This window comes from Miscanthus floridulus, chromosome 16 (assembly GCF_019320115.1).
Source record: "Miscanthus floridulus cultivar M001 chromosome 16, ASM1932011v1, whole genome shotgun sequence".
NCBI lineage: Eukaryota > Viridiplantae > Streptophyta > Magnoliopsida > Poales > Poaceae > Miscanthus > Miscanthus floridulus.
In genome coordinates, this window is record NC_089595.1 from 87,715,642 (window position 1) to 87,739,903 (window position 24,262).

At 46.0% G+C, this 24,262-nt stretch overlaps 1 protein-coding gene across 1 annotated transcript; it reads right to left on the minus strand.

Moving 5' to 3' along the window:
* Nucleotides 1–20,914: 20,914 nt before the first annotated feature.
* Nucleotides 20,915–21,951, minus strand: LOC136514500 (transcription repressor OFP13-like). The gene has a single exon (XM_066508443.1). The coding sequence runs from the start codon at nucleotides 21,876–21,878 to the stop codon at nucleotides 21,069–21,071; it is 810 nt and encodes a 269-aa protein (XP_066364540.1). The 5' UTR covers nucleotides 21,879–21,951; the 3' UTR covers nucleotides 20,915–21,068.
* Between the last annotated feature and the right edge of the window lie 2,311 nt (nucleotides 21,952–24,262).

The following is a 24,262-nucleotide window of genomic DNA, read 5'->3' on the forward strand; positions in this document are numbered from 1 at the left end:
GTACCGAATGTCCAAGAACCCACTGTGGGTCCTAGAACGAAGGTGCAGAAGGTCCTACATCGAATATAACATAGTCACATGTTACTTCATGAACACATGTATGAATAAAACTTATAGATTATTACCTGCCCCAGCGCAACGAGACGTCCTCGGTGGGTCTCCTCGTACGTCGGGTCGAGCAGGTGGAATTGCTCCATCCTACAAAAAAAGTGAATGAATTAGAATTGCAATGTACAATGAAACATGAACTTATAAATGTATAGGTAATTGACACAAATACAAGCATAAATTGAGACATGCATAATTAAATATATGATACGACAAATATAAAATAATACTATAAACCAATAGTCCTACCTCACTAATCTGCCAATGGCAACTTCGTGAGTTGTGGCCAAGTCTATCGCACTTGCCGCACTCATACTGCTTGGGATCAGTAACAAATGGAGTTCCTCTCCCACGCCTAGTTCTTCCGGGTATCTGATCCATAACCATCCTATGCCTCGTCCTCTGCCTTGATCCACGCTTGTTCCAACGGTAAGCTGGATCCGCAATGTACTTCGGCCCATCATATGGAGGCCACTCTCCAGGGTCCCGGAAAGGCACGAAGCGAGGGCTCCATGTGTTCACAAGCGTGTTGACACTGAACTCGTGAGGTATCCTCCTCTCGATATTATAGTTGCGATGCCTAGCTGCTGCCACCAAATGCGAACATACAAAGTGGTATTGCATTGGTTTACCTCAAGTGCACTTGAAATCTTGGAGGACAACCACATGTATCCTCGACTCTCGGACCTCGCCGTCGGACGTTGTACCGCCCCTATGCTCGACCTGATAAGTGCCTGTGGCGTGGTCAAAGCATGCAACCTCATGTGTGCTAGCCCTTTCTCTTTCCTTCTCTAGGTGTGCCTTTGGTTTCGGAGCCCATATCTCTCCATCACTCCTCAACTGCAATGCATGGGCATGTCTATCGTTGAACCAGGCAATAAGCTTATAGAAGGTGAATTGAACAATTGCATTCACATGCATACCACGTATCCCCAATAGCAACTTATTGAATGACTCTGCCATGTTGCTGCACTGAAACTCATACCTCTAGCCACCGTCGTCATGAGCTCTCGTCCATTTCTCCAAATCCCTCATCAAACCTGTGAGCCATTGTCTACCTTCTGCATTTGATGCGGTTCTGACCTGCTCCAACTTTTCCCTAAAGTACTTGTCCTCAAGCTGTCGAGCAGCCTCCTAGAATAGATCAAAGTTTTTCTTGACACCATCCTTCCGTAGTAGATTCTCAGCAAGGTGTCGAGTACACCAACAATGGTGCAAAGGTGCATACCCCTCTAACTGCTCTCGCACGTCATTAAGTATGCCCTGATGCCTATCAGATATGATGCCAACCTCCCTGCCAGGGCCAACCATGTGTATCCAGACTAGCCTCAAGAACCATCCCCAACTGTCATTGTTCTCCTTCTCGACCAAAGCAAATGCCAAAGGAACCAACTTGTTGTTCGCGTCACAGGATATGGCTATAAGAAGTGTGCCCTGATATTTGCCAATCAAGAACGTACCATCAATGGAGAAGATGGGATGACAGTGCCTAAAGGCCTCGACACACTGAGGAAAGCACCAGAAGGCACGGAAAAATATCTGCCTCCCATCCTTCCATGCATTAGGTTTTGGGATGTACTCATAATGCATGCCTGGATTCACCGCTTTGATTGCATTGAAAAGAACTGGCAGCTGCTCATACCCATCTTCCCAGTCCCCATATATCATCTTCCACGCTCGCTGCTTAGCCTTCCATGCTTTACCATAAGTTATCACATATCCTCCATACAACGCCTCAACGGTCCTGATAATTGTTCTCACCTTCATGTTGGGTTCTCCCTGCAAAATTCCCATCAACCACTTGGCAATGAGGGTAGATGTCAATTGTCGATGCCTCAGTGTTAGCTCATGGTCAGCACAATTATGTGGCCCAACAACTTTTGTGATCTTCCATTTTCCGGTCACCTGTTGCTTCCTTGCACAAACCCTCCATGGGCAGCGTTCCTTGTCACACACAACTGTGTAACGGCGCTCCACATATGATTGCGATACCCTATAAGGCCTCTTTCGTATCACTGCAAAAGCCTGCAACCACCTCTTCAAAGCAGGGAGGTCACTGAACACCCTCCCCTCCTCAATTACCATGTTAGGACCGGCCTCAAGAGCTTCTAGGAGCTCATCATCATGTCCTTCTACAAACGCCAGATCAGAATGAGCAAGATCACTAAACTCATGAACTCTAGGATCATGACGGTCGGGAAAGATACGCCTCATCATCTCAACATCACTCTCTGTCAGCTCTCCAACAGGATGATCATCATCAGAATCAAGAGCCCTAGCCATCTCATATGGCTCCGAATCATTCATAATTTCAACATTATTGGAGCCACGAAATCCATCTGAAAAGTGCACTTGCGCAGCAATATGGGGCACATCCATATTCTCAGGAATGTCTCCTGCAACGTCATTACAGAAATGAGGAAAGAATGAAAGAAATAGATGTAAGGAACGGGATAAGCTCCCAAAAACCATACGGTTAAGACACTTACTCGGATGATTCTGTGTCAAAGGGATCTCATAAGGAGGATCTGCCACGAAAACATGAGTATGACAACCATCTCCAAAAACGCATTGGGGGCAGATTGAGCATCAGGAACCGTAGGCACAATCTGCACATGCAGGTAAGGTTCCGGAACAGGAGGGTCGATGTGTGCCGGATGATCCATTGCTGGGGTAAACCCATGAGGGATTGGATCAACTAACACCCGACGAACAACCACGTCCAAACATTGCAGCTGGCTCTTCATAGCCAATCTCACATAGTTGTCCTACTGATCCGCACAACCAATTGAGATCATTCACCTGAAGATGTTCGGAGGACAACCTAGGTGCAGTACACCATCAACTGCAATATCATCATCTCCAAAGCAATGCAGCTCCTCCTGAGCCCTTGCAACCATATCACTAAATGAAGGCCTATCATTGAATAGCACAGGCACGCTTTGCAGGTCAAGAAACTCAACATATCCATAACAATCGCTTTCAACCGTGCCTCCATGATATATGGTCACTAGGTTGTCCATCTATTTCAAAAACGTAACGAAACACATGTCCTTTAGTCCAAATTAGACGATAGATAGTACCTAACAAGTACTTTCTAACTACAAACTAAGTAATCATGATAATAACTACGTATATATTTATAGTGTACTCACTAAATAGCAAGATCATATGTAGTTAACTACAAATATAACTACATATCTAAGTAGCTATCTAACTATATCTATTTACTAATGTATCTATGTTTCTATCTATCTACATATATATCTCACTAAATCAACTAACTAAGTCATCACAGTATAACTAGTAAATAACAAACACCAACTAAATAGGTACATTGCATATTCATATTTTTTACCTTTCTGGGTCGACGGATGATCGGCGTAGGTCAAGGCGAACGGGCGCGGGAGGCGGGGCGAGGCGAGGGCGGCGGTGGACGTCGGCAAGGCGGGGCGAGGCCGGCGGTGGAGGGGGCAAGGCAGGGCGAGGCTGAGGCCACCGGTGGAGACAAAGGCGAGGACGGCGGTGGAGGGCGTGGCGGCTCGGCGCTGCAGCCAACCAACGGGCAACAGCGCGAGGGCACGGCAGCGCGGTGTGGGCTCGGGCGAGGGAGCGGAGGCGGCGGCGCGGCACGGGCTCGGTCGCTGGAGCAGCAGCGGCGTGGGTAGGCGGAGTAGCAGTGACGTGGGTGGGCGGGCAGGCGCGGCGTGGGCGGGCACGGCACGGCGTGGGTGGGCGCAGCGTGGACGGGCGCGGCGCGGCGCGGCACGGGCAGGCGCGGGCGGGCGACGGCGCAGGCAGGATGGCTAGGGCGAGATGGGGAAGAAGGCTGGCCGGTAGATATTTAGGGGGCTCGGCGCCAGAGTGACTGGCGCCGAGCTCGACGCCAAGATCTATGGCGCTGAGCTCGGTGCCAGTCACTCTAGTGCCGAGCCCCTAGCAGGCCATTTTCCCGTGCCCAGGACCTCGGCGCCAGTGACCGTGGCACCGAGCTCGGCGCCAGTCACTCTGGCGCCGAGCCAAGGGTCCATTTCTAGAATTCTTTCCGCCAGGGGTCTATTTGAGAGAAAATTTCGAAAAAAGGGCCAAATAGTAAAAAATACGGAGATATGCAAGTGGTGGGAGGTACAAGTGGCAGGTGAAAGCCCTATGGTAATTGAGTGATAACTAGTGAGATGATGCTTTCAATGAGTTGTGATTGAGCTAAGGTCTATCTTCACTGTCGGCTTGAAAGGATCCCTAATCATTATGCGGATTCTAGGCTTATGACTCGGTAGCGAACAGTAATCACTGTCGGCTACAACATGATCCGATATTGGTGGCCCATTATGTACTGCCACCACATATATTCCCCTTCTTATAATATTAAAAAAACATTCATATATTCTACAATGTGACGTATAAATGCACTTCAGTTATTTGTATTTTTTTCTAAAAAAACAGGTCACATTTTGTGTTCCACGCTAGGTCTAAAATTCTCTGACATGGGCCTAGAGAGCGACAAATGGTGAGCCCATGCACATGGAACGGGGGACAAAACAAGTGTATGGGCCTGGTGGCGGGCTCCGAGCATGGTGGCGGCGGTGCTCTACTCGGCTCGAGCGAGGGAGACACGAGAGAGAGAGAGAGAGAGATGGGGGAGAGGAAGAGAGAAAGGATTGGGGCCCATACATAATAAAGGCTCGACGCCATTCACCCTGGCGCCGAGCTCGGCGCCAAGATCTATGGTGCCGAGCTCGGCGCCAGGGTGGCTGGCGTCGAGCTCCCTGCCATGTCACCTCCACGTGGGTCTCGAGCCCAAGAGCTCGGCGCTAGGGACACTGGTGCCGAGACATCACTAGTAGAGAACAGACCTTTGATCCTCGGCCAAAATGGGCTCTAGTCCCAGAATTTTTTGCGCCCGGGACTAGAAATACCTTTAGTCCTGGTTGGTGGCTCCAACCGGGACTAAAGGTCCTTGCCCAACGGCTACTGCCCCAGACAGAGGTGGCAGGGACCTTTAGTCCCGGTTGGAGCCACCAACTGGGACTAAAGGTATACTTTTACTCCCGGTTGGTGGCTCCAACTGGGAGTAAAGGTCTACTCCCGGGCCGTGGCTGCGCCCGGGGTTGGAAAGTTACCTTTAGTCCCGGTTGGAGCCACCAACCGGGACTAAATGTCCCCCCTTTATATATCGGCCGTCTCCTTCTTCCTCCCCGAGCCCAAGCTCAGCACATTTTGAAGCTCACTGCACTAGTGTTCTTGCTTCCTCCCTCCCTCCATTGTTCCTCCATCCATTCTTCGATTCCTCCGTCGATTTCTTTGATTCCTCCGTCGATTCTTCAGTTGTAAAGGTTACCAATCTCATACTCTCATTTTTCACCATTGTCTTATGTCATTTTGTTCACTATATATATATGGTTCTTTATTGTGGTTTTTTTCATTTGTAAGCAATTTGAGCTCAAAATCACTTCAAGCTTGCATATTTACATGAAAGAAGGTTAAAGTATATATAAATATAAACTTAGAAAATAGTTAGAAAATTATAGAAAATCCGTACTAGTTGAACTTGCGGACCATGTTCAGCTCGGCGAGCATGTTCTCTGCCAAGCGGTAACGGACGTCAAGAAGGAGCTTTGATTCTACGAGGGAGAGCGGCAACAGTCATGGAAGACCGTGTTCCCTTCCTCGTAGAATCGGAGCTCTTCCGTGGCCAAGTACGGTGCCGTCCGGTGGAGAAATGCTCGCCGAGATGATCACGTAAGCAAGTTCAACTAGTACGGATGATTATTTATTCACATGTCCCAATATCGTCGTAGTAGTCTGTCAATCACCGTACCCAAACGTAGTATATATATAAATATAAACTTAGAAAATAGTTAGAAAATTATAGAAAATCCGTACTAGTTGAACTTGCGGACCGTGTTCATCTCAGCGAGCATGTTCTCTGCCGAGCGATAACATACGTCAATGAGGAGCTTTGATTCTACGAGAGAGAGCGACAACGGTCGTGGAAGACCGTGTTCCCTTCCTCGTAGAATCGGAGCTCTTCCTTGACCAAGTACGATGCCATCCGGTGGAGAAATGCTCGCCGAGATGATCACGTAAGCAAGGTCAACTAGTACGGATGGTTATTTATTCACATGTCCCGATATCGTCGTAGTAGTCTGTCAATCACCGTACCCAAATGTAGTATATATAAATATAAACTTAGAAAATAGTTAGAAAATTATAGAAAATCCGTACTAGTTGAACTTGCGGACCGTGTTCAGCTCGGCGAGCATGTTCTCTGCCGAGTGGTAACGGACGTCAAGGAGGAGCTTTGATTCTACGAGGGAGAGCGGCAACGGTCGTGGAAGACCATGTTCCCTTCCTCGTAGAATCGGAGCTCTTCCTTGACCAAGTACGGTGCCGTCCGGTGGAGAAATGCTCGCCGAGATGATCACGTAAGCAAATTCAACTAGTACGGATGATTATTTATTCACATGTCCTGATATCGTCGTAGTAGTCTGTCAATCACCGTACCCAAACATAGTATATATAAATATAAACTTAGAAAATAGTTAGAAAATTATAGAAAATCCGTACTAGTTGAACTTGCGGACCGTGTTCAGCTCGGCGAGCATGTTCTCTGTCGAGCGGTAATGGATATCAAGGAGGAGCTTTGATTCTACGAGGGAGAGCGACAATGGTCGTGGAAGACCGTGTTCCCTTCCTCGTAGAATCGGAGCTCTTCCTTGACCAAGTACGGTGCCGTCCGGTGGAGAAATGCTCGCCGAGATGATCACGTAAGCAAGGTCAACTAGTACGGATAGTTATTTATTAAAACATGTTTTTGAGCTATAATGTATTAAAAAATGAGCATAGAGATATAGATAATTTTATAGTTTCTTAATTTTATTTGTTTATAAAAGGAGAAATTTATAGTGTATTAAAAAATGAGTATAGAGAGTAGATGACAACTGCTTCTGGGTCCTCGGCCTCTTATGGGTTTCCAAAGCGACTTAGGCCGGGCCTCCCTCTCATTCCATGCGGCAAGTGTCGTGATGAGACGAAGATTGTGATGGAGTACCGAGTGAAGAAGGAGGGTCCCAACAAGGATCGTATCTTCTACAAGTGTTCGGATCGCAATGTGAGATATTTTATCGTATTTAATAATTATGGTTAGTTTATACCTATTTTCATGATGGTTGTGATTAAAGTTCTAATTTTTTGTTTTAATTTCAGTGGGATGGTAGTGGACGATGTTCAGGCTTCTACTGGGAGGAAGAGTATGTTGAACTCGTGCAAAAATATCTTGCACAACAGACAGATACGGTGGCTAATGAGGCAGTGATCCAGCCGAAGAAGCCCAAAGATGTTGCACAATCGGGGGATCTGTCTGTTTTAGTTGAGATTGGTCGCGAAATCCTTATGCTCCTAAAATGTATTTTAGCTTTAGTTCTTTTAGTGGTAGTTGGGATTGTCTATATTGTAGCGATGCTTTCATAAATTTGTATCTTTTGTGGTGGCACGCATGTTGTATAAATAATTAATTATGATCTAGGTTTTAATATGGTATTTATGTCATGTAATGCAGATGAGACGGCATTGGATGTATAATGCTGATCGCCGCTCCCAAGAGTTCATTGATGGCGTGCATTCTTTGTTACGTGCGGCCGAGGCAAACAAACGCGACGGTTTCATGTGCTGCCCATGTGCCATATGTAAGAATACGGTGGAATATCCTTGCTCAAGGACTCTTCATTCACACTTGTTCAAGTCGGGTTTCATGCCAAACTATATTTGTTGGACGAAGCACGGAGAAACCGGTGTTGTAATGGAAGAAGGTGAAGAAGAACAATGGGACAACAATGATATTATTCCCGATGGTGCGTGCTTCAATGATACTGCAATGGGAGAAGCTGAAGAAGAGGTAGCCGCAGAAGATGAGCCGGCTAATGATCTTTCTTAGGTCATTCGTGACGTACAAAGAGAATGTGAAAGTGAAAAGGAGAAGATCAAGTTCGAGCAGATGCTAGAAGATCACAAGAAATTGTTGTACCCAACTTGTGATGCAGGGCAGAAAAAGTTGGGAACCACACTAGAATTGCTACAATGGAAGACAAAGAATGGTGTATCTAACAAGGGATTTGGAGAGTTACTAAAATCCAAAAGAAGATGCTTCCGAAGGACAATGAATTGCCCGCCACTACCTACGAAGCAAAACAAGTTGTCTGTCCTATGGGGCTAGAAATCGAGAAGATACATGCATGGCCTAATGACTGCATCCTGTACCGTGGCAAAGAGTACAAGAAATTGGATGCATGCCCAGTATGCCATGCGTCGCGGTATAAGATCAGGCGAGATGACCCTGGTGATGTTGAGGGCGAACGTCCGCGGAAAAAAATCCCTGCCAAGGTTATGTGGTATGCTCCTATAATACCATGCTTGAAACATCTGTTCAGAAACAAAAAACATGCAAAATTGTTGCGATGGCACAAAGAAGACCGTAAGGTAGACAATATGTTGAGACACCCTGCTGATGGGTCCCAGTGGAGAGCAATCGACAGAGAATTCCCGGAGTTTGCAAATGACGCAAGAAACTTAAGGTTTGCTTTAAGTACAGATGGTATCAATCCTTTTGGAGAGCAGAACAGTACTCAACGAGTATGGAATAAGCAGACATATTATGGACGCATAGATGAAATATGGGAACTAGAATATGCACCTACTTTGAAGATCCCATTGTTCAAGTGCCAATGGGTCAAGGTGACCGGAGGCGGGGTAACAGTAGACAACGAGTATGGAATGACAACAGTAGACCTTAGTAATATTGGGTATAAAGACGAACCATTCGTCCTTGCCAAGGATGTAAATCAGGTGTTCTATGTCAATGATATGTCTACCAAACCAAAAAGAGGGAAAAATGATAATGACTCAACCAAAGAGCCAAAGCGCCACATAGTTCTTTCAGAGAAAAGAGTCATTATGGGAATTGAGGACAAGTCGGACATGTCAGAAGATTATGAAAAGAATGACCGAATTCTGCCCTTCAAAGTGAACAAAGACCCTAGCATCTTGGTAAATGATGAGGACACTCCATGGTTACGACGTGATCATAACCAAGGGACATACGTAAAGAAGAAGTTCACTGTTGTGCCCACTTGATGATATAGTGATTTAATGTAGTGTGTGTTTGAGATATTATGTAATAATTATGAATTCAGATGTTTATTATGTCATGTTTCAAATTAAATTAATGTTTGATTTGGTGGGATTTCTCTCTCAAAAAGGTAAATTAGGATATTGAGTGATGAAAAATTAAAATATTAACGTTAAAATGATGTGAAAACAAATTTCCTGTCCAAAACCAATAGTTTTAATAATTTTAATTAAACACTACATTTTTGCATTAACGAAATAATAAATATTAGTTACATTATGTTTTATAATTGTAACAAAAAATAAAAAAAGTTAGGTTATAGATTTTTCCTATGTGCAATAAAGAAAAAGAAAATCCATATTTTTAACAAAATAATTTTATGCCTTTTATTTAATTTACTATGTATTTAACAAAAACTATTGCATTTCTACTGTATTTAACAAGACTATTGCTTAAAACAGGCGGGAAACAAAACTGCAGGCCACCTTTACTCCCGGGTGGAAAGCCCACCCGGGAGTAAAGGTGGGCTGCAGTTTCGTGGCCTGCCAAAAAAAATCCTTTACTCCCGGTGCGTGTTACCAACTGAGTAAAGGTATACCTTTACTCATGGTTGGTAACATGCACTGGGAGTAAATGACCTTTACTCCCGGCTGGTGGCTGGCACTGAGAGTAAATCTTCCTGGTATATAACCGCCAGTGCCTGGCGCAGATCGATCCACTCCTCTTCTTCCTCATCGAACACCGCCACCCTCATCTTCCTCATGCCGCCGTCTGTTCGTCTTAATCCATGACACCGCCGCCCTCTTCTTCCTCGCGCCGTCATCCATTCGTCTTCCGTGACACCGCCGCCCTCTTCTTTCTCGTGCGGCCTCCACCGCGCGCGCCCGTGGCCCTCCTCTGCGCGCGCCCGTGGCCCCTCCATCGCGCCTGCCGAGGTGATCCGTTCGTCTCTCTATAGCTACATACATTCTCAGACGGTGGATTGAGTATTATGTTTGGAAACATCACTAGCTAATGATCGTATGTTGATATGGGCAACAATCTTAGTTGTTCTGGTTCAATTATTCGTAGTTGTTTCGATGAACACTATTGGGACTAGAATTTTCCTAGCGGTTCGAAACTGTCAAGGAATGAATGAAATAAGCAAAACTGTCAAAGTATTTTTCTGACAGCAAACCAGACAATTTTGGCATGCGCGAAGTAGTTAAAACGTTACAGCAAATAAAATCTGCACAAACAAAAAATGTTATATTTTGCTGTGATACCGAATATAGATGTTCTAAAGTAAATTACAAATGTCCTAGATTTTATATACGCAAATATCATATAAAAATGAAGAAAAACTTCAACGTTTCTTCATTTGTGAACTTTGAATACAGATATAATATATTAATATTGCTAAAGTAATATGAGCATTACATATTTTTTCGGGAAGACTATCTTCAAACTTTATATCATAGCATCAGAGAAGTACTGTGCCTGTAGAAGAAGAAAATAAATTCTTATCATTTCAGAAATAGTAATGGTTATATTAGCAATAAGACACATATACTTACATTTCATAATGACTTATACTTACATTATCAGCATAGAATTTTCTCATATGATGAATGACTACATGGTTCACATGGTACATAGGATCACAACATCACGCACCGACACCGCCCCGGCCTGTCTCACGTCGTCGTCGTCAGCACGCCAGCCCGCCTCACGTCGTCATCGTCAGCACACCGGCCACCGCGCCGACACGTATATATACGTCATTTGTATTTATATGCATGTATGTATACGTCGTGGAGCACCGCCGCCCTCGTTCGCTCATGCGTTTCTATGTATACGATGGAGCACCGCCGCCCTCGTTCACCCATGTGTACAGACATATATACGGCGGAGTGGAGCACCGCCACTCTTGTCACACCGCCCTCTCTCATGGCCTAGTCGATCAACATTCATATTATCGTTATCGTTAACGCTAAACAATCACACCAGGGCGAACCACTCTGTTGATGTCACCGACGTGGTTTGCCCTAGTCACCGACGCAATTCGCCCTCAGCCGTTTATGTATAGCCCTAATTCGCCCTAGTACCGACGTAGTTCACCCTAGTGTGGTGAATTGCGTCCGTGACCGAGGGGCAAGATTTAATAATGCATATTGTTCGTAGATTTTACGCATGTAAGCAAAGATTTGACGTACTATATATTGGTTTTGTTTTTTGAAGCTAGATGGCCGACCCAAGAAACATGGATGAGGAGGAGTTGATGATGAATTTGATCAACACTGGCACTCAAGTTGCCGGCGATGATGGTGCTAAAAATAACATGCAAGAGGATGCAGATGATGGGAGTCAGTACTTAGCTCTTGAACAAAATGAGCAACAACATATTGGCCAAGTATATATTTTTTATTATTAGCTATATATATTATCATATGTCTTATGTGTACTCATGACATTAAAAATAATGTTTATGTTTTGTAGCCCTCTGGATCGACATCAACAACTACAACGAAGAGTAAAAATGTTCGAGGTCCCAAAAAGCCATTGGAGGGCCGCTTTATCATCTCGGAGTTCAATGTGGATACAGGAGAACCAGGGGGGCTGAATAAAATGAAATTCGTGCACCACTATGGTTACCTTGTACGGGACCAGCTCCCGATCAGTACCTGCGAATGGAAGAAGAAGACCAATGCTCCTCATATCAGTTTTGTCTCCGATCGTGACAAGACGTTAATTTGGAAAGATGTCTTGGTACATTTCACGCTCCAAACAGATGGTTATGATGATATAATAGATGGTGATGAATTGAAGGAGCGAGTTAGGGATTGGGCAATGAAGAAGATGACCACCCAGTTTCAGACTTGGAAGAAACACCTATACACGACGTATGTTAAGAAGAACATAGCACCAGATTTTACTGTCCCAGGCCCGATCTCAAAGCAGAGGCCCTATTGGGATGAGTTTGTACAGTACAAGACTTCGGAAGAGGATGTGAGTCGGGTGATAAAGAACCAACGTAATGCCCAACAGAAAACATACCACCATAACTTGGGATCAGGTGGCTACCCAACTGCCATTAAGAAGTGGAACAAAATAGAAGCAGATCTTCTTGCCAAGGGTATCAGACCAGAATCACTCGAGTGGGGAGAACGTGCAAAGAATTGGTTTTTCGTTCATGGGGGAACACTGGACCAGGAGACAGGGAAGTGCGTTTATGGCGCAAGACTGCAAGAAGCAGCAGAAAGATTGTTTTATGCTCAGAGAGCTACTGCTAGTGGTGCGTTCAGGCCCAACAGAGAGAAGGATGAGCTGACATATGCCATCGGGACTATTGAACATGGTGGTCAAACTAGAGGCAAAGGAAGTGTCTCATGGGAGTATGGATTCCCTCAGGACAGACCTTCCTACAGAAGCCGCCAGAGAAAGAAGGAAGAAGAGACACAGCGGCTCCAGAGGTTGGAGGAAGCGGTGCGTGAAGCACAGGAGCGGGAAAAAAACCTTGAAGTGAGAATGCAGGAGGAAATCAGAAGGCAAGTGCAAATAGCAGTGAGTGCAAGCAAGCAGGCATCAGAGCCAGGAATCAACATTAGCCAATCTATTCAATTGAAAAGCAGCTGCGCTTCCACGGAGATACCAAATCAAGGGGACACAGGACTGCGCTTCCCTGTGGATGACGTCACTGAACCTTGTACATCATGTGAGCTACACATTCTAAAGGGGAATTCCACAATCAAGGTGGCTATCGGTCTTGTTAATCCTATCGACCGAACTAAGACACCAAGGATTCATGGGAATATAATCCAAGAAGGATATGCTACCATCTCGGTAGATAAAGCTGAAAAAGGTTTTAGTGATTTGCCTCTTGACATTCCTAGAGGTGATGGCGAGAAGACTCTAGGAGAAGCAGAGAAGACATTCATTCTATGACGCAAGCGCTACATCATCATTCTCGGGATGTCGGCTCCACCTCCTTCTGAACTACCTCACCATAGGTACGTGCGGATGAAAACACTACATCATTAATTTGTATTGGCTTAAATAATTAATAATCTGCTCATAATAATATGTCATTCCTTTTTTTGTAGCAGATCCTCCCCCAACCTAAATCCAATTGTTCAATCGCTAGATCATCATAGTGCTCTGTACGATGACATTGTGTTGGAAGGTGAGGCTGCATCCACACCATCTCCAAGGAGGTCTCCAACGCCGCAGCCGCCACCTCCAAGGAGGTCTCCAACGCCGCTGCCAACACCTCCAAGGAGGTCTCCAATGCCTCCCCCGCCCCCGCCTACCAAGAAGCCTAGCAAGAGGCCGGCCCCACAAACGAAGAACCAGTCCCCGCCGGCAAAGAAAGCCACCGTGAAACCAAGGGCTATTCCCAAAATAATATCTGAAGAGAAGGAAGAAGGAACTGATGCATATAAAAAAGATATGTCTAGATTCTATGACAAACTTAAAAAGAATCAAGAAGTAAGGAGAAACCCGAAGAAACCGTACTTCTTCGTAGCTCCAGATATTCTAAGAAAAAGGATGGCTTCTTACCAGCAACAACAGCAGGAATCTTGTAAGCCGTCCAAATCAACGTTATCGGACTATGACCGCACTCTCACCAAGTCAATTGAGGTGGCACAGAAAAAGAAGCGGGTAGGGAAAGGAGTTGCCCAACTCAGACAACAAGCTCACCAATCAGTCCCCCCGCTAGTTGTTGGTAATGAATATGGTTCGAATTTAGGATTAATGCATCAGGCAAACATATCTCCGGATGTCGATTTGGATCACTTTGGTGAATTTATTGATGAGACTGGTCTCGACCTTTACTAGATGTTTGGTGATGGAAACATTGAGAGTGTGGCGGAGGTTGATATTTGGAAGAAAAAATTTGTACTAGGCCAGAGTCTATACAACCCTCAAGCCTTATCTGATCTGGGGACGCAAATATACCTGCTAAACAAGTGGTACATGCAGGCGTCTACCGGTGGAGACTTCTGTGTTGGTGTTAGAATTAGAGACGAACATTGGTTCCGTGGCGATGATGTTATGTATGTTGACTTTGTAGAATTTCATCAACTATGCCACCTGACCTCTCTAGACAAAGTTATCATTAGCTACTATTGCCTGTAAGTAATAATTCTTTCGATCTATTATTAAACTCATCATATGTGTGTATATGCATATAAATTATCCTAACAAGTACTATATATATGCAGATTTACAATGACAGAGCTCAGAAAGGAAGGCTGCAATGAAATTGGTTTTGTTGATCCCCATATAGTATTCAAAGACCCAGTTACTCCAAAGACTAATTAGAAGTCTGAGTCAGAGAGTAACCTCATGAACTTCTTAGTGAACCAATGCCACAAGAAGGATATACTCTTTCCCTACAACTTCAAGTGAGTGTTAATAATGTCAATCATCCTTAATGGCTCATATGTTGATTTTAGTTAATTAATGAGTGTTATGCGTTATATCCTATAAACACATGCAGCAATCACTGGATATTGATGGACATCGATCTGGTGAAAAGTCACTTGATAATCTATGACTCGATGAGAAAACCACAACAAGACTACCAAGATATGATAGATATTATCTAGAGGTAATTTCGGTATCTCTAGCAACTATATATACACACAAACATGATGATTAACTATATCTGATGACGTGGCAAATTTTTTATTGGGCAGTGTTTGGAAAACCTTTATTGAGAAGCAACACATGGGAAAATGCAAAGCGCCACTGAATGTAATCCCTTTGAAAGTAAGTCCCCTAAATCGCATCATCTTTATTAATTAAACATATAGCTTTCACCGAATCACCAGATTGGATGACAAATCTTTTTCTCGTAAAGTGGTGTCTGAGGCAGGAACAGGGAAACAACTACTGTGGTTACTATGTTTGTAAGTTTATCAAGGTGGTCTCCCAAAGAACTCCTACAGAGAGACTCAAAGTACGTTAAAAATACACTATATATTCATTTAATTATTATTATTGATTGTGTTACTATGTCTTTATATATATATATGTACATATATTAATTTATTTTCCTTTAATTTAAACCTGTAGACTCGATGGTTGGAGGAAAAGGTCATACGGCAAGACCAAATCAAAGCAATTCAAGAGTCTATAGCCGGATTTTTTAATGAGCAGATCATCGATTCCAAAGGCGAGTTCTACTTCGACCCAACACTGCCATGGAAGCCAAGCTAGAGGATGAGAGGAAACTTGTTATATCACAACAATTGTAATGCAATCTTTTTGTAATATATGCACATGAAATAATATAATGTAAAATACACATATGCATGCATGCATGTAAATATATATATGATGCATGCATGCATATATATATATATATATATATATATATATATATATATATATATATATATATATATATATATATATATATATATATATATATATATATATATATATATATATATATATATATATATATATATTCTATGCTTGAATTGTGTGATTTAATATGTTCATTGTGCTTGAATTGAAATATACTATACGCGCGTATAAATGTATAATTAGCAGCGTACAATACGACTTCGAAAACCTATTTTGAAAAGAAAACAAAAAAATGAAAAGAAAAGAAAAAAGGAAAAAAAAAACCTTTAGTCCCGGTTCGTATTACCAACCGGGACTAAAGGTGCCGGCCATCGTGGCATGTCAGGAGGCACCTTTAGTCCCGGTTGGTAATACGAACCGGGACTAAAGGTCCTCCTTTAGTCCCGGTTCCTGACCCGGGACTAAAGGACCCCCTTTAGTCCCGGATGCTTGCTCCCGGGTGGGGAACCGGGAGTAAAGCTATGTTCTCTACCAGTGCGTGTTAGCTCGACGCTAGTATCGATGGCGCCGAGCTAAGGGTCTATATTCTGAAATCTTTCCTCCAGGGGCGTATTTGTGAAAAACTTTCAAAAAAAGGGCTAAAAAATAAAAAAAATCGGCCCATATCCCCCCGGTCGCAGAATCACGGTGTCTTTGTACCGGAACCATACAAGGACACGACGTCACACGACACGACTTGCCGTGCCAGGCCCATACGTACTGGTCGGTGGTTGTACGTGTGCCAGCCGATATGTACACGTGTTTCTTTTAACGGCCCCAAACCGGTGGTGGTCGGTGGTTGTACGTGTGCCGGCCGATCTGTACATGTGTTTCTTTTAACGGCCCCAAACCGGTGGCTATTTTGAAACTAAACGTACCTACGCTGCCTGATCAATAGATCACCGCCCAACGACATGCCTTTTCTCCACAAATGAGAATGCGCTCTTTTTAACATGTAAATCGATTGTTTTAAGCAAGAATTAGTTTTCAAGTTCGTCTACTTGAGATCCAATGACAGATCCAACATTGCGGTGGATGGGGGTAGCCGGGTGTAGGGCTCGATCGCTCGAGCCCCTCTCGGCCTCTCTTGTCTCTCGAACTACGGGAAAGGGGAAATAATCCATTTTGTTGTTGTTATTGTCTGGTCCATCCTAGTAGACAACTATGTACTTTGTATAAACTAGTTGGTCACATGCACTCATGAAAGGGAAAAGCATTAAAGGTTTGTTTGGATGTAGAATCAGATGGCTGAAATTGAATTGGGTACCAATGCCAAATTTGCCTGGGTATGGAAATAGGCTAGAATACCAAATCATATGTTTGGATGTAGATGAAATTGCTAGTTGGAATCCATTCACTTGGCAAATACCAAATCATGTTTGGATGCAGAGGAAATTGCTCTTTGGAACCGGCTAGAGGAAGAAAGGTAGAGGATGCGCCGGGCGCAAAGAAGAAGAGCTCGCACGGAGGTGAGGTCGTGCGCCGCCACCACCTCGCGTGAGCTCGCACCGCCGCTTGCGTCACACGACCTCGCGCACACTCGTGCTACCCGCCTCGTCTGCGCTCGCACTACCACCGCCTCGCGCACGAGCTCAGGCCGCCGCTCATTCGTCTCGCGCCGCCAGGGTCATCGCGACCGCCCGCCGGACTTGAGGAAGAAGTGGTTCCGGATGTGGCTGTACTTGAGGACGAAGTGGGTCAGGATGTGGCCGTCGTCCATCGAGCTCGAGCAGTCCTCTTCGTTCTTCTTGAGATCGCCGATAGCAGGGTGTGGCTGGCGACTAGTGTAGGTGGCCGGCGATGGAGGTGGTCGGCGGTGGAGGTGGTAGTGGGCGACGGAGGTGGGCGGCCAGGTGGAGGTGAGCGGCCATGGAGACGATGAGTGCTGAGGACCTCCAATTGCACTCGATGCGGAGGGGTTAGGCTCTGTATTGGAACGGACCCCTTCCAATTATCCTTTAATACCAAGGAAATGGGTCTCCAATGCCAAATCTCAATTCCAAGTGCATCCAAACAGCAGCATCGAGGAAACATGGTTCCAATTTCAATGTCTGGGCTCCAATGTTCGGGCGCCGCGCTCAACGGCTATCGCGCCCCCTGGTTGGTCGCTTCGTGCAAGATGAGCTCTACATCGATGAACTTCACACGCCGGTGAGCGTCCATTTCTTCCAAGCAGCAAAGAGATGTTGCACTGAAAGCACATGTTGCAAGCGTTCATTTCAAATATTTCAGAGGTACGCTACAAATGTTTTATATTGATGTTGCAAAAGTAGATTGGAATGTTGCATATGTTGCAATGATTTGTGCACGTATGTCTCAAGCATCCGTTCCCAATGTTTTATTTGTTTTTTAGACGTATGTTGCAAGTGTGTTTCTCTGGATGTTACATATGTTTCATACATATCATGCAAATGTTTTATTTGGATGTTGTGTTTGTGTTGCAATGGTTTTTCAAGTGTTTTTTGTAAGTGTTTTAGACGTATGTTTCAAGTGTTTCATCCATCTTTCTTTATGTATGTTGCGAGTATCACATTTGTATGTTTCAAAAGTAGATCTAGTGTTGCACATATTGCTATGGCTAAATCGGCATCTAGACGCTCCCCGCAACCTCACGACCGCCCAAACCAGCCACCAAGTCGTCTCATGGTCACAACAGGGGTTGCCACATATTTATAGCCCATGTGACACAGAGTTCAACTCCAGCGCTAGCCTAGCCTCTAATACAACTCAGCTCGTAATGTAGCAAAACTGTATACCTATAAGACGCATATCTAACACAACATGCAAACTTTGAGTTTGTTGTAATGTCTCTAGGAATGAAAACGGTACAGATATTTTCCGACCATATTTGAGACCGAATTCGTTCAGAGGGGTTCAAATATGTCCGTATTCGAGTCCGGATATTCAACATCTGATACCGTATCCGTATCCGAATACTCAAATCGCATATTTACGATGTCGATATCCAATTGTATCTTATCCGGCATAGTTAACGCTATCCACGTTCAAATCCAAATCCGAACATAAATATAAAAACAAATGTAATATAGATGATATCTGTCCGTACCTAGTCCGTTTTTATCCCTAAATGTCCCTATACCATGCTCCCCGCCCGGTCAGTGAAGTGGTACTGCCTAGCGACTGCATACGAACAAGTGGGCCTACGGAGTACTATATTATTATCAAAAGTTCAAAACATATATGGTCCACGGGTGCGCCAAGGGTTGCACTGTGGATGTGGTGCCGCCATTTCCAAACAATCGAGCTCTCAAACTATTTAATGGCGGCGGGACAAAACCGGCCAGCTGCCACACGGTGGGCCCCGCCGGCTCTGCGCCATGCAGATGCGCCGGGACAAAACCGGCCAGCTGCTACACGGGTGGGTAGCAGCCGCCCTGTCAATCCTCAAGACAAGAACTACCGGCCGTTAAACGCGATCACTTGACCTGAAAACTCGGCAGGACGACGACGTACCAGGCGGTTTGCAACGGTTACCCACTCCTGGTTCGTCGTCTTCGTCTGGATCGCCTGCTGTGGTCCTCGGCGTGGCAACATGTATAAGTCAATCGAGCCGTAGTAGATTCATCCAATCTCAAGAGATTAATTAGCTAGCGCGAACTGCGTGTCGTGCTTGATTCCGCGCCGTCACGAGCCTAGGAAACAGGAATAGTAACCAACACAAACTCATAAGGGCTCAGGCTAAGAACCATTCATATTGACTGAAGCTTATTTAAATTAGGTAATGAATCCGGCATGGATTATTTTCCAGCAGTCATTCCCCTTCAAACGAACGCGGCCTAAGAGAGCACCGTACCTGGGGCGCCGGCGGACTCCAACTGACTGGGCCGTGCGCGTACGCCAGGTCGCCAGCCGGCCCGTGGCTGATCCGGCACTGGGGCTGCAAGGCTTCGCTGTCGCATCAACGTCGACCGCACTACTGCGAGCGCTCGCGCGACTGGCCCAGTTTAGATGTAAATTTTTTTGCAAAATGCAACGGTAGCGTTTTTCGTTGTTATTTGACAATTAGTGTCCAATCATAATCTAATTAGGCTTAAAAGATTCGTCTCGTGGATTTCGTCTAAACTGTGTAATTAGTTTTATTTTTTATTTATATTTAATGCTTCATGAGTCTAAAGATTCGATGTGACAGAAAATCTTGAAAAATTTGGCAAAATGAAGTGGAACTAAACAACGTCCTCCTGTTCCTGTTCCGCCGTTGCCGATCGATCTCGGCGGCACGTGCACGCCCGGGGACCAACCGGCGCCCCGCGGCCAAAATCGCTAGATCCCGTGGCGTCCCGCCGATAATGCCGGCCGGCGTCCCTGTTCTCCGATCCCACACAGAGCACGGACTCGGCGCGCGCACCCCGTCCCCTCGGCCCTCCTGTGTACGCCGAGCTGTTCATTCGCCGCCCGCCCGCCAGCCCAGGTACAGGTACGTCCGCCGCGCCTGTGGTCGACCGCGCTTGGCCGGAAACATCCAGTGCTGGGCAGCTCTTGCTGCCTTGCTGCGTGCGATAAGACGTGCATATTCTTCTCCCGTGGCGCATCTCTGTGAAGGTACCGGCGTCACGTCGACGGTCGACCTCATCGTTGTCATTGTTAGCCTGTTAGGTGTTGGGTCGGCAAGTTGTATGTACGCCCCGGTAGTTACGTACCTCAGCTGCAGGTACGTTTCTCGCTGCACAAATGTACTAGTAGCTGGCTGCTGATCGATCAATCTACCAAGGACACAGGAACAAGCTACGAACCGTGGACCAAGCCTGTTTAGGCATGATCCACGACTTAAGCCTTCTTTGACACGTCTCATCCAAAACGACTTCACCGGTGAAACCAAAGCCGCTGAAGCCAGAAAAACTGGCTTTTCTTGGCTTCTAGTTCATTTTAACCCCGGCTTACAAAACAGCTTCACGCTACAGTGGCTCGATTTGCGCAAAATAAATGAAGCCGAAGCCGGCATAAGCCGTGCCGAAGAAGCCCTTAATCATGGTCTATTACGACACCTTAGAATAAGAGAAAGGCTAAACAACACTCCGGCGGCGCAGCACTCGATTCAATTTCTATAGTAAATCCGGCCTCTCCCCCTCTTATTCTCCAATACCGGCAGCGGTAGGGCAGTTTAGGGGCCTGGTGGCAGTGGAGATGGCCGGACCAAGTTGGGGCGGCGACGCTCATGGCCGGAGCTCTCCACGGAAGCCGGAAATTGGGGAGAAGAAGAAGGCCACGCTGGGGCGGTGGGCAGCGGCAGAGACCAGAAGGAAAGATGAACAGTGAAAGAGAAAAAAAATCGAGTGACCAACCCTTGGTTATCGGATACAAACCCTAAAATAATCAACCTGGATCAGGTACTACTAAAGTTCACCAAAAACACACACACAAAAAGAAAAAAAAAAGAACACTCGCTCACACAGACGGTTGCTAGTACACGAGTACATGCATGATACACATGCCGAAGCTACTGAGACAATCAAGCCGGAGGCGTCCGGCCGGGTAGTTTGATTTACATCAGGCCGAAGGAGAAATGGCCGCCGGCGCTGCTGCTCTCGGCCGGCTGGCTACTGCTGGCGAACGTGAAAGAAGAGACGCGGGAGGAGGTGCAGGCGCACGCGCCGGCGGAGGCGGAGGCCGCGGCCATGGTGACGACGAGGTCGACAAACGCGGTGACGATGGCGGGGTGGGTGTGCCTGCCATTGGCGCCAAGGTACCATGCCAGCATTCTCTCGAGCCACTCCCAGTCGCCCATGCCGTGCGCGGCCACCATCTCCTCCATGGAAGCCCGGAAGTCGTGGTACGGGTCGGTGGAGTCGAACGCCACCGCCACGCTGTCGCCGAAGGACGAGGACGCCGCCGCCGCCGCCGCTGCCTCGGCTTGGGCGGAGGCGGCTAGCGGGCGCCGCAGGGCAGGACGCGCCGGCGGAGGCTTCCTCTCGAGGATGGAGCTGGAGGGCCCGTGGGGCTCGAACAGGAGGCGGTCGTCGGAGCGGAGTCCCCGGACGATGGCGTCCGCGATGTCGTCGGCCGCCGGCGAGGCCTCCGACTCGGTGGACTGGCTGTCGGACGCGCAGTCGGCGTGGTGCGTCGTCGTCCGCGCGGAGGAGTTGGCGAAGGACGACTCCCCGGGGTCCAGGAAGAGGGATGCGATGGTCTTGGCGGTTGCGGATGGGGGCCGGAAGTACTGGGTCGTCCTTGGGTTCTTGCAAGAGGGCCACATCCATGCCGGTGGAGCGGCTGCCGGCGGTGACGGTGGCGGGGTGTCCTGGGCTGAGTTAGTGGTGTAGAAGAGGGAGCTGAAGGGTAGCCCCCTCACCATTGGCGTCAGCTCTGATGTCAACAGCGACGTGTGCAGCAGTGGCGCTGGCGCGAGTAGGAGCAAGCCGGGGGAGAAAGAGGTCTGCTGGGGGCTTGGGAGCGGATGACTAGTTTCCAAACAGAGGGATTTATTTGGTTGAAGCCATGACGAAAAATCTTTTTCGTTCCGGTTCCTGAAAAAAAACAATTATGCGACACCGTCGCATAGACGTCTGTTGTGCGGCACCGGGTTCGGCTATGCGAACGGCGTGAGATCTTCATCCCTGTGGGCCTGCTCATTACCATATGGGTTGGGAACTTCTTGGCGTGTACATTCTAGACGGTGTCACACAGCATGCTCTCGTGCGGCACCGCCGCATATAATTTTTTTCCCGGTTCCCCTGTAAGCGCTTGTACTTGTGTGTATGTTTATTAGCATATTTGGATTTTTTAATTCTTTATGTAATGCACAGCAACTACAATGCATTTTAATATTATTACTAACTAACAAGGTGGTCTTTGCAAATATCAGGAGTAGCTAACTTTTCTATTACAATATTTGAATATTTTTACTTAAAATTACTTCAGCGAAAAGTTTTTTAATGATTCGATTATAGTTATCCTCTTTACATGTGCCCTCACTGTATCCATGAACATGATTTTTGTGAAGCTATCATTAACCAATTCCTTGGCTTAAAACTATTATCATGTCCTTCTCCTCTTCCTTTTTTACCTAAAATACCCCATAGCTATACAACTTCTATGAGGCCAAATCTAAGTCTCACAATCTTTTCAAATCCTTGTCCCTCTTTGTAAATTTTAAATTGGATCATCTTGCAGCTTCTCTTTGCCGATCCATGGCCTTTGCTTTTTTTGTCCTAAAACATTATCGAATTTGTCACAATGCTACTCATCTCTGCTAGAGCAGTGCGCAACTACTATCTCAAATAGGTGCTAGACAGCTATATCATCGCATCAACATCGACTGGCGCCTTAAGGTATTCCTGAACAAATTGTAGAGCAATCCTCAATGATCACTATATCATAGATATGCTCAATACCACCGATCACCTCCCTTTTGTGCTCATCCTCCTTCTTGAACTTTCCATCATCGGATGTTGTGGAATCTCCATAAAAGGCTTGGGAGCCATCCACATGTCATGAGCGCCCTCGATGTCACAATTTCTTGGAAAGATCTTGTCACTCATAGCACACATCAAATAGCAAGATGCTTGTGCATCGAGTTGCAAGCAATCCTCTTGCGCTTGAGTTAGATTGCTCTCATCCAAGGCATGAGAAAAACCTACAACCACGATTCACCAAAACTTAGGACCAAATGCACAGAAATGACCAAGCATGTGGGTTTCCCATATTGTGTAGTTTGTTCCATAAAAATATGTGTGTCACAAACAACCTCTAGCCTATTAGTCCCCATCCTATGCTCTTGTATCGGTTAAGACCACTCAAATGAGAGAATCAGGCTCTGATACCACTTGTTAGGTCAAGATGGCCGACTAGAGAGCCAAGGGTGAATAGTTGTTTCTAAAACTTATCGCTATAGTTAGCCGAAATAAATGCAAAATTAAACTAATCATCTAGCCACGACTTCAACCCTCTATCTAATTTCACAAGCACTTTATAAAAGAATACACAAGGTACCAGCTAGGTGTCGAGCTAGTGAGAGCTTGCCTACACAAGTCTAGTTTGTAAGGTCACACAAACCTAAGCAACTAAAACTCAAGCAAGTGCACGGGAGCACCTACACATGCTAGTGAGCGAAGGTAAACACTACAAGCATGCTACATTAGTAAGAACTACTTGAGATAGCCACTCAACTAGTAGAGCTACATAAGCACAACTACTAGAGTGAGAAAAGCACAAGAGCAACAACACTAACACAAGATAACAAGTAAGAGCTAGTATTAGGGAGTTGCAAACCAAGCGGGAGACAATAGATCATAATATGATGGTTTTCTCCCAAGGTTCGGTGGCTTACCAACAACTTAATCCCCGCTAAGGCAAGCCCCAAGATTGTCGCCGGTCCTTTAGCTAATCAAGCCCACAATCTTGCAATCACCCCTCAAGGTGAGCTCCAACTTGAGCACTAGATCTTGACCCAACCCAACCTTCTATTAGAGTTGCTCTTCGCAATCGATCACCGGGACAACACAAGAGCCCCTTACAATTGCTCTCTCCGAAGCACCACAAAACCTTCTTGCGTGCTCCAATGAAGACATTTGCCACCAAGCCGTCTAGGAGGTGGCAACCTCCAAAAGTAACAAGTCTTCAAGCTAGACCATAGTGCCACTAGATGCTATCTTTCTCGAGCAAATGCACTAGATCATTCCAACCTTACCACTGTAAGGATCTAGATGGCTAGAGGGGGTGAATAGCCTATAAAAATTC

What these genes read in the sequence shown, in the direction of transcription:
- LOC136514500 (XM_066508443.1), bottom strand. Translation starts at nt 21,878, where the DNA reads ATGGTGAGGGGGCTACCCTTCAGCTCCCTCTTCTACACCACTAACTCA.